The sequence below is a fragment of the Trachemys scripta genome, chromosome 2, assembly GCF_013100865.1.
Source record: "Trachemys scripta elegans isolate TJP31775 chromosome 2, CAS_Tse_1.0, whole genome shotgun sequence".
Classification (NCBI taxonomy): Eukaryota; Metazoa; Chordata; order Testudines; family Emydidae; genus Trachemys; species Trachemys scripta.
In genome coordinates, this window is record NC_048299.1 from 40764604 (window position 1) to 40780214 (window position 15611).

General features: G+C 39.6%; 1 protein-coding gene across 1 annotated transcript in view; it reads left to right on the forward strand.

Annotated features, from left to right (window-relative positions):
* RUNDC3B (RUN domain containing 3B) overlaps positions 1 to 15611 on the forward strand; it is a 174470-nt gene that overhangs the window by 138797 nt on the left and 20062 nt on the right. The window contains exon 9 of the mRNA XM_034760380.1: positions 6782 to 6928. Within this exon, the coding sequence (XP_034616271.1) occupies positions 6782 to 6928 (147 nt within the window). The remainder of the gene's footprint in view (positions 1 to 6781; positions 6929 to 15611) is intronic.

Genomic DNA, 15611 nt, shown 5'->3' on the forward strand with positions numbered 1-15611 from the left:
GTGTTTGTCAGAAATTACTTCTCTAACTTCCAAAGATACCAGTCTCGATAGTGGGAACTTCTGCAGCACTACCCAATGTTAGAACGTGCCTTCCACATGAATAACTTTGTCCAAGTAGAAATCTGCAAAAGCCTGCACGCAAATTTTGTAGTGACACAAGAAAGCACTGACTGATCTCTAAGTGGTAGCTTACATCTTGCAAACGAAGTTGCCTCTTCTACTCAGAAAACCGGGTAGCAATTACCCTAGTCAGCAAGCCTTGATGATCATGGGCTCTTTGCATGTAGCTCAGTGAGGCTCTCTGATTCACTCACCTACTGGCTAGAGAAGCCTTAGATTTCAAAGCTCTTTCAGAACTCTGATACAGGATGAATGGGAGATCTGAACTCTTCATTTCTAGCATCCTTTTCATAAATATGTGTAATGCCTTCCTAATATTCAAGGTGTGTAACTTTTCCCCCTCTCATACCTAGAAGATGGACAAAAAAGGAAAGAACACATCAAGAGCCAGACAAAAGCAAATAAGCATCTTTAGGAGGAAAATAAGAGACGCTGTTTTACTCACCACTTTGGTTTAAAACAAACAAAAAAACCCAGTAAATCCCTGCAGAAAAATCCCACACACTCACTAAGTTATATAGTGAGTGTGTGGGATTTTTCTGCAGGGATTTACTGGGTTTTTTTGTTTGTTTTAAACCAAAGTGGTGAGTAAAACAGCGTCTCTTATTTTCCTCCTAAAGATGCTTATTTGCTTTTGTCTGGCTCTTGATGTGTTCTTTCCTTTTTTGTCCATCTTCTAGGTATGAGAGGGGGAAAAGTTACACACCTTGAATATTAGGAAGGCATTACACATATTTATGAAAAGGATGCTAGAAATGAAGAGTTCAGATCTCCCATTCATCCTGTATCAGAGTTCTGAAAGAGCTTTGAAATCTAAGGCTTCTCTAGCCAGTAGGTGAGTGAATCAGAGAGCCTCACTGAGCTACATGCAAAGAGCCCATGATCATCAAGGCTTGCTGACTAGGGTAATTGCTACCCGGTTTTCTGAGTAGAAGAGGCAACTTCGTTTGCAAGATGTAAGCTACCACTTAGAGATCAGTCAGTGCTTTCTTGTGTCACTACAAAATTTGCGTGCAGGCTTTTGCAGATTTCTACTTGGACAAAGTTATTCATGTGGAAGGCACGTTCTAACATTGGGTAGTGCTGCAGAAGTTCCCACTATCGAGACTGGTATCTTTGGAAGTTAGAGAAGTAATTTCTGACAAACACAAAGTTCACCCAGTTTTTTTGTTTCACTTGATACTAGTAGATTCTGCTGTTCCCAAGAGAAACATGTCTAAATGACAAAAACACAATAACAAAATTCAAAGGGATCGAAAAAGCCTTATACAGTAGTAGTAGCCTGTTTTTGTGAAATTTACACCTCAGTGAAACATTAAAAAGAATTTTTTGTATTCTCTCTCAGCACGCACTAGTCATAAGCTGTTAATATCCTGCATTTTGGTGTACAGATTTTCCTCAGCTATCTGAAAAAATAAATACACTAAGATAATCAATGTTAGGTAAAACAGCTGGTAAATATTCAGGTGGGGAGCTGATTGTATAGAGATGTCTGTTCCTGAAATACGGGGTCTGTGAACACTTAAAGCCCTATGAATCCACAGTGTTTTCAGCTGAAGGCTTCACTAATCCAATTTCTCCCTAGTTCTTAAATAAACAACTTAAGGTTTGAAAGTCTGAACTGTGTAGAAGAGTTGCTATGAATCGTTGTTTAACAATGGCCATTAGTATCAGCATTGAGTACCTGGCAATTTCACTGACAGAGCAGATGTCTCTGCAGTTGCAGCAGATGCTTAGCAACAGTTGGGAGTATGTTAGCACTGATGAAAAAATGCATCCTCAGTATTTCTACTATAATAAGTAGTGATCCATTAATAAGACAGAAAATATAATTGTTATTTTAAAGCAGGGAGAGAGTGCTTTAAAATGGTATATGGAACGGAGATGTACTGTAAGGTTAGGGCAACTTATTTATCATTGTGGGCCACGGGCCGGGTGGCAGGGCAGAGGCAGCCACGCACAGCTGCCCCAGAACCCGGAGCTCATGGAGCTGGCTGCGAGCCCTGGATCCCTGAACCCGCAGGGCTGGCCAGGAGTTCCGGACCCCGCTGTGCGGGGCATCCCAGGCCCCACCCCGCCGCACCAAGCAGCTGGGAACCCAGATCCAGCCATGCGAGCTGGCCGGCCTTTAGCCAGACCCAGCTGTGTGCTAATTGGGTTGCTGGTTGAGAACCACTGGCTTAGGGTTTTTTTTATACATCTGGCCTGAGTCGTATTTTTTTTTTAATCATGTACTTTATTATTGCATGATTTTCTCTGATCTTTCTCACTCCCTGTTCTCTCTAAAAAGTTACTAAATGCAATGGCATTTTGAATCAATGCAAATTTTAATTTGTTTTGATGAATGTATGAGTTGTTTGACAAAAGATATTTTTAAAAATCTAGCGCCAATAATGGATAGATGAAACTTTAATCCTCAAATAAATCACGTGTGAAAGGTTATCTGAAAAATATGTAAATTCTATTTTTGCTTATGTATCTTTTACACACACTTTTGTTTGTTCTCTCACACATGCACTATGGGAAGTGAATGCCATGAAATGTGGTGAGGGGATTTTAGCACATCTGGACATTTGATATCTTAAATAAACTTCTGCAAAATGTATTCCATCCCCATGATTACTAATGTTCCTTTTCTTTGTCAAGACCTAGACCATATCCTGGTGCATATGCTGCACTTAACATCTATTAGCGCTGAATTATCAGTTCTGTGAGATACAGGAAATTTCCCTCTCTTCCTCTTCAATATTCAGTGGTTCTACAACATTTTCTATATTTTAAATGGCACAAGCTATAAAAATATTATATAATCTGATAGAACCATCATATTTGTTGGGATGAGGGATGGCGTTCAGGTCAGAGAGAAACACTGGGAATGGGGAAAAGGCAATAATCATACTGCTGAATATCAGAACCCCATGCTCAAAGGTTTTCGAGTGGTGGTTGAGATGTCATTCACGGAGTACATGTTCATACCTTGCAAGTAGTAGGAAGCTAGATGCTGTGGCATGGACTATGTTTCAGACGTGCAAAATGTATGCTAACGTTTTGGGTTTTCTCTTTCTTTTGAGGGGGGTGTCGAGGTTGGGCCATCTACCACCTAACGCCAAAATATATTTGTTTTTTATTTTTATCATTCTCATCTCTCTCTCTCTCTCTCTCTCTCTCTCTCTCTCTCTCTCTCTCTATATATATATATATATATATATATATATATATATATATATATATATATATATATATATATATATATATATATATATATATATGTATATAAAACTACTGCCACATGATGCTGCTTCTGGAGATAAGGCCCTTTGATCAGAACTTTTCTTTGTAAAGGTATGAACTGAACGCTAATCTGGGGCACTTTGCTAGTTGATCCAACTAGATGGGAATTGTGCTCTCACATCATCAATGTTCAGGACCAGGGAGAAATGCATGTACACTGTAGCATTATGCACTGTGACCCAGTTCAAGCCCTTTATTCAGTTAAGTGATTCTGATGTAGTTTGAAAGAAAAATCATAAAAATAATCTCTACCTTGTGATGTCTGAAGTAATTTTTCTTTGGTTATATAACACATGAGAAACTACGTGTCCTTTGTAAACCAGCTGTAAATAAAGATCTGATGGTTTTCAAAAATAATAGAAAAGTTCTATTTTGTCTGTCTTGTTGTTTTATACTGTACTTTGCAATTACAATTATTAATACAAACTTTCTGATGGGAGGAGCATGTAACCCTACTGCTATGATTGGTTTTACTTCTGATTTCTTCTTTTGAAGGTCTTGAATTAAAGCTTCTGTAATCTATTATAGTTTTGTCAACATATTTGGCTAAATGCCAACTTAATATTACTACATTTTGTTTGCAGATAAAGCTGTATACTTGTCATCTAGGACATGATATTCTTGGAAGGGTACCTGGGTTTGTGCTATATAAAACATGGTGATGCATTACTACTTTTTGACTTGTGTCCTGTACCAAGCTTAAAGCTCAAGACAGTAGGATTTGGAACAAAATAAAACAGGAAACTTCTGCTTATTCAACTACCCTCTAAAAACATGTAGTTTATGTATTGAACAATGAGAATGTGGTTATACTGTGTAAAGCTTTAAAACACACAACTGAAATATCCAATGTACTTTACAATACTACAAATAAAAGTAGGTGTAATTATTACTATTCCCTTTTAACGGCAAATTCCTAATTTTATTACATGCCTTTACCTAGACTTGACGCTTAATGAGATCTCTTCAGAGTTGTTTTAGTTATATTAGTTTGCTGAGACTTGAAGGTTGATTTTCAAAGAAGTAAAGAAACAATTTAAAAATGGAAGTATCTTGGAAGACATTTTATGGTTGGACTTAGAGGCACTAATAAATTAGCAACACTGTTGTAATTTCCTTGCATAATAACAAAATTCAAAGGGAAAATGTCTTCCTCTACTAACTATATGGTAGCTCAAAATATATTAATTTTACAATTAGATTTGCAAAGAATACTTCAAGAGAAATTTATTTTCAGCTGATTTCACAATTGCTATTTATGGCTAATATCTGAAAACATGAATCTAAGCAATGTGGATACGACTATGTATTTTCTCCAACAATGATCAGTAATAACTTGTTTCAGTTACAGTACTTGTAAATAAAACAACAATTAAAAATGTGACTCTAAATATAAAGGAAAACAAGCCAACTGTTTCAAAAGGGAAAGCATGTTCAGTGAGAGGAAAATCTACCTCTACGTACTACTGTAGGCACATGTCTATTCTTGAGCATTGGGGAGTGGCAACGTGGAATCCTGTCAACAGTATCTGTAGATTTTTACTTTCTTGATTTTCCTTTGGGGAGATACCAAGTTTGGTTAGGCAGAGTTTCAAAATTTATTTTTCTAAATTCTTATAAACTCATTTCTTTCTCTGTGGAATAATGTTTTGGGCATCCTGATAGGGTGAAGACTTGGGGAAAACACCTTGAGTAACAGAAACCTAGGTTACACACTAGTAACTGGAATTCTACTTTTGTCATCTCCACATAGATCGACATTTTGTCCTTCTTGCTATCCAGCTACCTATTTCTCCAGTGAGCTAACACTGGCACTGAGAGCTGTATGGTGGTAACACATAGTTATAGGGCAGTTTAACGCTCCACATACAAAATTGCCTGGGCTCATATACATGACATTTTAAATTTCAACAGATTTGGGTTATCTGGGTGGTGTTCACTACAAACTCCAGAAAGGAAGGGGATATGTGAAGGAGATGATGCAATAGAAGAATTCATAGTATTGGAAATAACCAAATTGTGACTGTGTCGTCCAGCTATGTGAAATTCCCCATTTTTGCCTTGTGAATTCTTCATGGTGGGGAAAAAGGCTCCTCAAAATTTTCCCCATTGTGGAACTTCATCATTTTTTCTGTTACAAAAATGGCAACATTTTATGCATAACTTTCCTGCCTCATAATGATGGGGGAAGACCACACCAAAAGAGAGAAAAAAATCTGGAGATGACAGTAACCTGCCCTTCTACTTTACCCTTTTGGAGGCCTCTGATTCCTTATATGGTATTGGGGAGCCTCTACAGGATTCTGGTCTAAATGTTTTGATTGTCTGGAAGATAAAACTGCATTGCAAAAACAAAACACCTATGTAAAGAAAAATCCCAATACATTACTTGCTAATGCACATAAATACAAATGTAGTTTAACTCATGAGAGAATATCATCAAACTATTGGTAATGCAGTTCAGTATTTCAGACAAAGCACTGGCTGTCAGGAGGATCTTGTGTTCCAATTATTGAACGTCTGACTGTGTGCAATGCTGACTTCTCACAACAGATGTGAGAAATATGGTGTGAAGCCTGGATAAATTAACAGATGACGCTATCTTTTTATTAACCTTCTGCTTTGCTCTCCTGTAAGAGTTGGTTGCTGTTTCCATTATCCTGTTTGGAAAAAAGGTGGTCTTGTACTTAAGACAAAGCCTGGTAATCTAAAGACCTGGGTCTTGCTCCTGCCTCTGTTAAAGACTTCCTGTGTGATTTAATACCTTGGTGTCTCCATTTCCTCATCCGTAAAATGAGAACTGTTGTCTATTCCACAGGAGTGAAGTGAGGCTAAACTAATTCAGGCTTGTAGAATGCTCAGTATCACTTTCTATACGAGTGGCTTAGATGTGCAAATTATTACTAGTAATTATATAAGGTATTTTCAACTAGTCTTTGTTAGTACTTCTGGACTGACCTATGGTATGCACACTGTCATCCTATAACTAAATTTGCCTAAACAGTTCTGTTCCAGAAAAAAGGTTTTCTGATTAGATTCTTTATTTTGTGCAAAAAACACCTTTAAGAAATCATATTTTTATATGCAAATATTATTTATGCAACTGATCCTCTATCTAGTCTGCAGAATAATAGAATAATAGAATAAAGTGTAATTTCAGCTTTTTGTTTTTCTGTTCCTACACACTGATTTCTCTTAGGAAAAGAGAACTTATGAAAATTACCTTTTATTAGTTGTATCAGAATAGTGTTCAAGCAGATGTTATTTAAGAGGAAACGTCATCCTGGATAGGATTCTTTGTTATATGCTTCCTTACTGTGACTTGAAACATTACATTTAATGGAATAAGATTCACTGTCTTTGTTAACAGAACTGTGCTAAAGAATAATGATCTGAGATCAAGACAAGAGTTAACTACCCACCTCACCAATCAATGGCCTTCCCTGGGAGCTCTGGATGTCAATGCTGTTGCCTTGGATACTCTACTCTATAGAAAGCACAGTCAACAATGGGATGAGTAAGTTTAATATTTTTTGTTCACTCTTATTGGGGGGGACAGTACTCAGAATCATACTAATATCTCCTCAGTTTCCCTGACATATCATCTGTTAATATACCCCCTAATACTAACCATGTCCTTAGGGCCTGGCTACCTGCGCATGATGTAGAAAAGTGTAGGGGTTAGGATGCAGTTTAAATATTTAGCACTTTGGAACTCAGACACTATGTACAATTGTACCACATGTGCAGTTGTGGTACCAAATGAGGATCTGCACATTGAATAAAAACATGAAAAGGATATTCACAGAGCAATTTTAGAATTTCATGTCAGAACTGACATACAGCAAGTTGGTGTTATTAATGAAAATCTATTTGGGGTTATGAACTAGGATATAATATTGCAAATTGATGTTTGATATAGTTTTTAAACAATCACTTAATTCAGTTTGCTTAACTTTGGGTGACTGATATGGCACAATAAAACAAGAATAATGAAGTATGAGCATTCAAATATTTTTTTAATGTGGCATATTCCAGAAAGTGCAAATTATTGCAATCAAATCAAGATGCAAAAACATCAGCATAAACTCCATTATCCGCTTACACACAGCAGAAATCTTTAATACATCATTACAATTATCTTTATCTATGATAATTTACAGGACATATTGTCTCAAGTCAGCAAAGCACTTGATCACATGCTTAATTTTAAGTATGTGTCTGTTCCATTGAAGTGAGTGATACTGAATGGGACATGTGCCCACTGAAAGTTAAGCATATGCTTAAGTGATTTGCTGAATTGTGGCCACAAATTGTATGACATTGCTGTATTATTTCCTATTCTAGAATGAGCCACTTCATTGCAGGTTATCCGAAATTTTAGGGAGCAAATTCTTAAATGAATACTTCAAAATTTGATCTGTATTACAGTACTTTACATATCAGGTGCAAAGTGCATACAACTATTTCATTTAAAACAAATACTTCAGTATATTTTCTAAAATGGAAATAGTGCCAGCAGACCAGTATTTGAACAGCCCTACAGTAAATGAATCATTTTGCAATGGGAGAATTAAGTTCTCAATTCTAAGCTTTCAAGGATAGTGAAGAAATTAGTATTCAAAATTATCAGTTTGTTCTATTGATCTGAGGTTTTTATTAATTGCATCTTCATGTTGCCGTTTGATCTTCAATTGCTATAGATTAGGGGTCATTCAATCAACTAGAAATTTCAACCACGAAGGTAACATTATTGCTCTTAAATTGTAAATAGAAATCCAATTAGAATTTGATACCATCATGCATAACAAAACTGGTAAATATGAAAAGCTGTGCTGCCAAGACAAATTCTAATAAAGTTTAATGGTAATAGAATCTCATGATGGCTATGAATGCCACGTCACATGAGATTTCTTTAGTTTTTATGTTGTATTGAATTTGAAAAGTCATTTTAGAAAATGAGTAAGAAACAAAAATCCTCTTGCTGCTTTTCTCATTTCCCTTTTTTTTTATATTATATTGCTACACCTCATTGTCTCCATAAGTACAGTTGCTCTAGCTCTTTCTCCCTTTTACAAATTCTTTCCAAGAAAATTGGTTTAAAGACTTTAACAACATCTGTGGGTGGATTATAAATCTGCTTCACACTGCAATGTTTTTCCTATTTGCTTTTTATTAAATATAATATAAACATAATGAAATATACATAAACTTCTTGTAATATATTTTAATCATTTGCTACATGTTCAACATTTAATTAGTTCTGCCTTGAGTGCACGAGACTGGACTCTCGAGATCCCTTCCAGTCCTATGATTCTATGACTAGTGCTCTATTTAGCCAAAGGTTTTTTTTCTTCAGATTTATTCAGCTTCCAGTTAACATTCATTGGTTTAAAATTACATGTTTGGCTTTAAAACGATTTTGTTTGATAGTAAAAAAATTAACTCTGCAATTCAGATCTGCCCCAAACCTACAGATATAGGAGCATTCCCACAGCATATGGATTAAGTTAGCACCTGCTGACTCACAGCACCAACATATGATTTTCTGATGTATTAATCATAAATGGAGGTTCAAGGAGCAGTTCAGAACACTAGCTAAAATTTGTTTCTATTTGTTAGCAGATGATAATTGGCCTAGTTCTTCCTCCCATTTCTTTCTTAGAAACTCCATGTTTAATTCAAATTTGCTGACCAGTTGTGCATATAGTGTTGCCTTTGGTCTTGGAATCTGGGTAATATTTGGAGAAATGAAAGCAGTTCAGGTGGGTCAGGGTAGTTAAAGCATTAGGGTCAAACAGATAGGATATAGCATGTTTAAGATGGATATGTTTCTACTCCTTCTTAGGGTACATCTACACTACAGGGGGGAGTCGATTTAAGATACGCAAATTCAGCTACGTGAATAGCGTAGCTGAATTCGACGTATCGCAGCCGACTTACCCCGCTGTGAGGACGGCGGCAAAATCAACTTCTGCGGCTTTCTGTCGGCGGCGCTTACTCCCAACTCCGCTGGTGGAGTAAGAGCGCCGATTCGGGGATCGATTGTCACGTCCCGACGGGACGCGATAAATCGATTCCCCGAGAGGTCGATTTCTACCCGCCGATTAAGGCGGGTAGTGTAGACCTACCCTTAGTCTCTAGATTGAATATTTCTTTTAATATTGTAAAAGGGAGGAAAGCATCATTTTCAATCAGTTGACTGATGGTCAAAATCCCTTTCCTAATCCAGTCTGGCCAAATGATGGGTTGCCTGCTATACAAAATTTTGAGTTGTCCCAGATAGAGACCTTGGTATGTAGAAAAGGATGATTTTTAAATTTAGTAAACATAGTACACCAAGTATTTCTGGCTGCCATAATAGTCAGTAATTGTTCTTTAGGGAATCACTAGTAATCCAAGTGCAGTGCATGGAAAAGGGGTAAAAAAAGCAACCAATTCTGCTCCCAGCTGGAGCCAGTCCAGGGCCCTACAGCACAAGGGAATGAGCCACTGTGCTGCTTGGCTAAGAATTATTGTCTGATGGTGAACTTTAAAGTTGGGAAATCTAAACCCACCTGTTTTGATAGGGAGCGGTAATCTTTTTAAGGAGATTTTGGATTTGTTACCAGCAACCCACAAAAAGGACCTGAACATGTTGTTGATTTTGGTGGTAAAATAAAAGGGAGAGAGATGGAGGGAGGGAATTCAGAATGAAAAGGACCCCGGAAAGAGCATTCATTTTTTTTATTTGTTCCCCAAAGGGAGATTGGTAGTGCCTGCCATCTATTTAAATCATTTGCTAACTGCATGATTAATGGGGCTAGGTTAACCTTGACTGTTTTTAATTTCCTTGGGAAACAGGATGCCAAGATACCTGAGGTTTGTCTGTGGCCATCTAATGTGGGGCGGAATAATAAGTAAAACCCTTCAGTGTAGGGTTCTGCAACCGCCATGCATATTTTAATCCCAATTTGTCCACATAGTCTCTTATAATGTTTCCAGAATGCGATTGTGTATGCTGGGGCCAACCTGACTTGTCTTTAAAAAAAAAAAGGGCCCACACATTATTAAAATCTCCTGCTATGATGACTGAGCCTAATGGGATATTAATTAATTTGGGGGGAAAATTAAAAACTTGGGTTATCTTTATTGGGTCTATATATATTTGAGTAGATATGGAGAGTCAAAGATATTACCCTTCACTAGCAAAAATCTACCTTCTTCAATTTTATTTACATCTAGAATGTGTCAATTGAGTCTTTTGTGAAAACATATTGCTCCAATTTTGGCTGAGGAGGAGAAATTGTTAAACACCTTTTTCCCTATCCATTACCTTCTAAATTTCTCTGCCTCCAGGTCATTATGGTGGGTTTCCTGTAGGAAGAGGGTAAGGCAGACCAGGAAATGTAAAAGACAGGTATAATGTTAGAAGCAGGTAGAAAAACTGAGAAAAAGAAATGACCAAAAATCACTTAAAATACATAACTCCTATCCAAATGGAAATAGAACCTAAGTCAAAGAGGCTTACAAGGGGATGACCTCATCACTCACTTCCCCCCATTTCCCCAAAACACCCAGTTGGGGGTATAGCTGGATTCCCTTGAGCTTTATTAAGAAGAAATAATCTCATAACAAGGGAGGGCATGGTTTCTTCACTATTCATAACAACATAAACAAAAAGGTGTGGGGGGACGGGGGCGGAGGCGGAGCCAGTGTCTAAACTTAAGAACAAGGCTATAATAGATGTACAAGAAAGTTATGCAAATTGTTTAAATAACTTTATTCTATCATAATTGGATCACTTGCAGATAAGGGTTTATTAGAAGAACAGCTCTTCCTAAATTTTGTCACCTAGAGCCTTGTCCATGCTAGATTATAGTCTGAATGATATTGCCCAGTAGCCATATCAGTAATATAAATCAACACAACACCTATTAAAACTCATTTAACAAAAATAAAAACTAAAAATAAAACCCTGGACTAATACTATTGAAAAAACAACTGTCAGATTCATACTAAGACATTTTGAGTAATTTGGTGAATCATAACCAGCGATATAAAAATTATTCTTGGATAGGATTTTAGGAGATCAGATTTCTTCACATTTGGGGAATTGAAAAGATTCATCATTAAACTGAAATCTTCATTACATTGTTTAGATGTGGTGTGTCTTGTAAGTGTATGTTTAAGGCAAATGGATGAATATTTTCAGATTTACTGTAAACCCAGAATCTAGGAAATTAGATGGGGGAAATTAAGTAAAATCATCAATGGAGAAGGGAAGAATTAAAAAAAATACGGGGATTGGTTGGAAAAGGTACTGGGAGAGAATGCCTCAGACAGAACAAAATCATACTACTTTGTTGAACCTTGCCAATCCACTGACGTGAAGAGTCCTAGGTCAAATGAAGCAATTTGCTTGGAGTTAGGAACTCAAAAGTGGGTGTGCTCCCAGTGCTCTCCTGGATTCATGAGGGAGTATTGATATTGTAACACTCCTACCTGCTTAGCACCAGCAGCCAGAACCCATAGCTGCTTCTTGAGTCTGGATGGATGTTCAGGAGGGTCAAAATTCGAGCAGAATTGGGATCCTTCTCCCCACCCACTCGCTCCCCTGCAAGCACCCTCCATTTCACATTGCTAAAAGAAATGTGCCAGGCTTAGTCTGGGATGCTGTCACTGCTAAAGGAGGAATTTTAGGGGGAAAGATCTTAGAGAGTGATATCCATAGGCTCCAGAGCAGTATACTTACCTTTTAAAATAGGTATGATTATATATGTAATTCTATCCATGGCTGAACCTATCTTTGAGTATTTTGCTAAACCTGTTACAGAATCATAGAAGTGTAGGGCTGGAATGGACTTGGCCTCACTGAGGCATGACCAGGTATACCTAGAGTACACCTAATAGGTATTTGTCTAACCAATTCTTAAAGACCTCCAATGATAGTGATTGCATACCCTGCCTTGATAACTTTGTAGTTAGCAAATTTTTCCTGATATCTAACCTAAATTTCCCTTGCTGTAGATTAAGCCCATTACTTCTTGTCATACCTTCAGTGAACATGGAGAACGGTTGGTTGCTGTCCTCTTTATAAAAGCCCCTAACTCATTGGAAGACTGTTATCTAGTCTGCCAAGTTCCTCCCCCCCCCCCAAGACTAAAGATGCCCATTTTCTTTAACGTTTCCACATAGGTCAGATTTTCTAAACCTTTTATCGCTATGGTATTTGTTCTTCTTGGGACTCTGTCCAATTTATCCACATCTGTCTTAAAGTATGACACCCAAACTTGTCCACGGTACACCAGCTGAGGCTATTATTTATCATCCTGTTATCCTCTAGGTGCTTACAGATTGATTGATTGTTTAATTTGGTCCAGTATTTTTCCAGGTATTGAAGGTATGACTAGTCCAGGCCTGCACAACATGCGGCCTGCAGGCCGCATGCGGCCCGCGTGGGCCCACTGTGCGGCCCACGGGCAAGTGTTGGGGGGCGATTTCCGGGTTCACCCCCTGCCCGGGGGGGGCCCAACCTCACAGCCCCGCGTGCCGCGCTCTGACTGCCCTGACAGTCAGAAGCGCGGCTGCCAGGTTTGCCCCCTGCCGGGGGGGGAAGCCAACCTCAGCCCCGCGCGCTGCGCTCTGACTGCCCTGACAGTCAGAAGCGCGGCTGCCGGGTTTGCCCCCTGCTGGGGCACGGGGGCCCGACCTCCCCCACCCCTGGGCAGGGGGCGAACCCGGCAACCACGCTTCTGACTGTCAGGGCGGTCAGAGTGCAGCGCGCAGGGCTGTGAGGTCGCCCCCCGCCCCCGCACACACGTCTCCGTCTCCCGCTCCTCCTGCCTGGCGTCCAGCGTCACTTCCAGGGCTGCTGAGGCGGGAAGCGCTGGGCATGAGGCAGAGCCGGTAAGTCCGAGCGAGGGGAGAGGCACCCGGCCTGCGCTCGAGCTGCAGCTCACAGGGGCTGGGGTCAGGGAGATGTCCAGCTCAGAGGGGCTGGGCTCGGAGCTGAAGTCAGGGCTGCTGGGGGATGGGGTCGGGGGCTGCTTAACTCAGAGGGGCTGGGCTCGGAGCTAGGGGTCAGGGCTGGGGGGGGCTGGGGTCGGGGGTGTCAGGCTCAGAGGGGCTGGCGGTCAGGGGGGTGTCTGGCTCAGAGGGGCTGTGCTTGGAGCTGGGGGTCAGGGCTGCTGGGGGATGGGGGGGGATGGGGTTCGGCGGGGTTGGGTGGCGCTGGGGGGGGGAAGGGGGGCCTGTTTCAGCACTGCCGGCGGGTTTCGGCCCTCAGCTATTTTCTTTGGGAGTAATATGGCCCTCGCCGCTTTACGAGTTGTGCAGGCCTGGACTAGTCTATCATTCCCTGGATCCTCTTTGTTCCCTCTTTTAATAGAATAGAATAGAATAGAATCATAGAACTGGTGTCCTCGAGAGGTCATCTAGTCCAGTCCCCTGCACTCAAGGACTAAGTGTTATGTAGACCAATACCTGACAGGCATTTGTCCAACCTGCTCTTAAAAATCCCCAATGATGGAGATTCCACAACCTCCCTAAGCAATTTATTCCAGTGCTTAACCACTCTGACAGGAAGTTTTTCCTTGTGTCCATCCTAAATCACCCTTGCTGCAATTTAAGCCCATTGCTTCTTGTCCTATCCTCAGAGGTTAAGAACAATTTTTCTCCCTCCTCTTGTAACAACCTTTTATATACTTTAACACTGTAATCATGTCCTCTGTCTTCTCTTCTCCAGACTAAACAAACCCAATTTTTTCAATCTTCCCTCATAGGTCATGTTTTCTAGACATTTAATCATTTTTGGAGTTCTTCTCTGAACTGGACCTCAATATTCCAGTTGAGGCCTAATCAGTGCGGAGTAGAGCAGAAGAATTACTTCCCGTGTCTTGCTTACAGTACTCCTGCTAACACATTCCAGCATGAGGTTTGCTTTTTTTGCAACAGTGTTACACTGTTGACTCATGTTTAGCTTGTGATCCACTATGACCCCCAGATCCCTTTCCGCAGTACTCCTTCCTAGGCAGTCATTTCCCATTTTGTACGTGTGCAACTGATTGTTCCTTCCTAAGTGGAGTACTTTGCATTTGTCCTTATTGAATTTCATCCTATTTACTTCAGACCATTTCTCCAGTTTGTCCAGATCATTTTGAATTTTAATCCTATCCTCCAAAGCACTTGCAACCCCTCCCAGCTTGGTATCATCTGCAAACTTTATAAGTGTACTTTCTATTCCATTATCTAAATCATTGATGAAGATATTGAACCGAACCGGACTCAAAACCGATCCCTGCGGAACCCCACTCATTATGCCCTTCCAGCATGACTGTGAACCACAGATAACCACTCTCTGGGAACAATTTTCCAACCAGTTATGCACCGACATTATATTAGTTCCATCCAGGTTGTATTTCCCTAGTTTGTTTCTGAGATGGTCATGTGAGACAGTATCAAAAGCCTTACTAAGTCAAGATATACCACATCTACCGCTTCTCCCGATCCACAAGGCTTGTTTCCCTGTCAAAGAAAGCTATCAAGTTGTTCTTGCCAAATCCACACTGACTGTTACTTATCAGCTTATTATCTTCCAGGTGTTTGCAAATGGATTGCTTAATTATTTGCTTCATTATCTTTCTGGGTACAGAAGTTAAGCTGACTGGTCTGTTTTATTCCCAGGGTTGTCCTTATTTCCCTTTTTATAGATAAGCACTATATTTGCCCTTTTCCAGTCTTCTGCAATGTCTCCCATCTTCCATTACTTTTCAAAGATAATTGCTAATGGCTCAGATATCTCCTCAGTCAGCTCCTTCAGTATTCTAGGATGCATTTTATCAGGCCCTGGTGATTTGAAGACATCTAACTTGTCTAAGTAATTTTTTACTTGTTTTTTCCCTATTTTAGACTCTGATCCTACCTCATTTTTCACTGGCATTCACTATGTTAGATGTCCAATCGCCACCAACCTTCTTGGTGAAAACTGAAACAAAAAAGTCATTAAGCACCTCTGCCATTTCCACATTTTCTGTTACTGTCTTTTCCCCCCTCATTCAGTAATAGACCTACTCTGGTTCTACATAGGTTCTATGTTTGTCCTTCTCTGGGACTAACCCGTCATCCTTGAGATCTCAAAGATAATCACATTAGATTCCAAGATTGCTTCAGCTAATTCCTTATGTATTCTAGGGGGAATTTCATCAGGCCCTGCGGGCTTG